General features: G+C 48.0%; 1 protein-coding gene across 4 annotated transcripts in view; it reads right to left on the bottom strand.

Annotated features, from left to right (window-relative positions):
* Positions 1-902, bottom strand: part of LOC107103435 (protein TMEPAI-like) — a 39023-nt gene extending 38121 nt beyond the window's left edge. For all 4 annotated transcript variants that reach the window (XM_015403146.1, XM_015403143.1, XM_015403142.1 and 1 more), the window contains exon 1: positions 669-902. In XM_015403146.1, coding sequence (XP_015258632.1) covers positions 669-765 — 97 coding nt within the window. In that variant the 5' untranslated portion in view covers positions 766-902. The remainder of the gene's footprint in view (positions 1-668) is intronic.
* Between the last annotated feature and the right edge of the window lie 324 nt (positions 903-1226).

The raw sequence follows: 1226 nt of genomic DNA on the forward strand, positions 1-1226 counted from the left end.
TTTTGAGATCCATCATCTGAATTTAAAAAACAAACAAACAAATAAACACTAAAAGAGAAAAAATGATGATGACATCATTATTCAGAGAAACATCTGAAATGTGTCTGAAATGAAATGAACTGTTGGTGACCTCAGTCAGACCGGTTCATCACAACAGACCCAGAAGAACCAGAACCGAACCCAGAACCGAACCCAGAGCCGGACCCAGAGCCAGCAGAGGAGGCTCAAAACAGCATGGACCCCATCCCAAACCCTTTCCCAGGACTTGTAGCCATGGAGACCACTGGAAGGCGCTGGTCCCCATAATGTTAGAAACACACACAAACACGCGCGCGCGCGCGGATTTCCCGGACAGCCAAACGCGTGTTACCAGCGCGCACGCGCAGCCAGACGGCTAGACAGCAGTCTGGCTTCAGCGGCATGACGAAGCCTCCCCCCCACCCCCCAAGGGAAAAGCCCTCCTCTCCTTCTGCCTTCCAGTCTCCTCAAAGCGACATTTCCAGTTTGAAAGCAGAAAAAGCAAAAGAGAAAATGACATGAACGGTTCTGCTCTCGGTCCGGTTCTTGTGGACCAGCTGCTTCCTGCTGAGAACAGCTGAAAGTTGTCAGGAAGTGGCGGATAAAGTGAGCGGAGCCCCTGTGGGAATGAATGGGTTAGCTTTACTCACTGATCTCCATGTTCTGGATGGACGGGTAGGGCTGGCAGTTGCAGCTGCAGGAGACATTGGGGTTGGAGGCGTTAGAAACACCCATCAAGTTCAACATCTAAGAGCTTCCAGCAGCAGACATGAAGAAGGAGAGGACAGCCTCAGTCAGCCTCTCCTTCCTCCTCTTCCTCTGAGCTTCTCTGTCCCGGCAGGTGTTCTCCTCTACCTGACTTTACTTCTTCTGTCCGCCTCCGTTTGCTCCTCTGAGCGACTGAAGTACCGACCCCCTCCCCATGGGGATCTCTGTCCCTCCTCCTCCTCTTCCTCCTCCTCTTCCTCCTCCTACTGTCTGCCTCTCACTCTTCTTCTTGGTGCATCAGAAAATAAGAGAAGGAAAAGTCAAATGTTCCCAAAAACAGAAAACTGATCTTCTGAGCAAACCATCCACTGCTGAATAAAAAACAAAACAAGAGGAGAAATAGTTAAAAACAAAAACAGCAACAACAAAACCTGATTGAAAGTATTAAGGTTGTCTTAATATATATATATATGTATGTATATATATATATATATATATAT

Source organism: Cyprinodon variegatus, unplaced genomic scaffold (assembly GCF_000732505.1).
Source record: "Cyprinodon variegatus isolate N-32 unplaced genomic scaffold, C_variegatus-1.0 Scaffold1448, whole genome shotgun sequence".
NCBI lineage: Eukaryota > Metazoa > Chordata > Actinopteri > Cyprinodontiformes > Cyprinodontidae > Cyprinodon > Cyprinodon variegatus.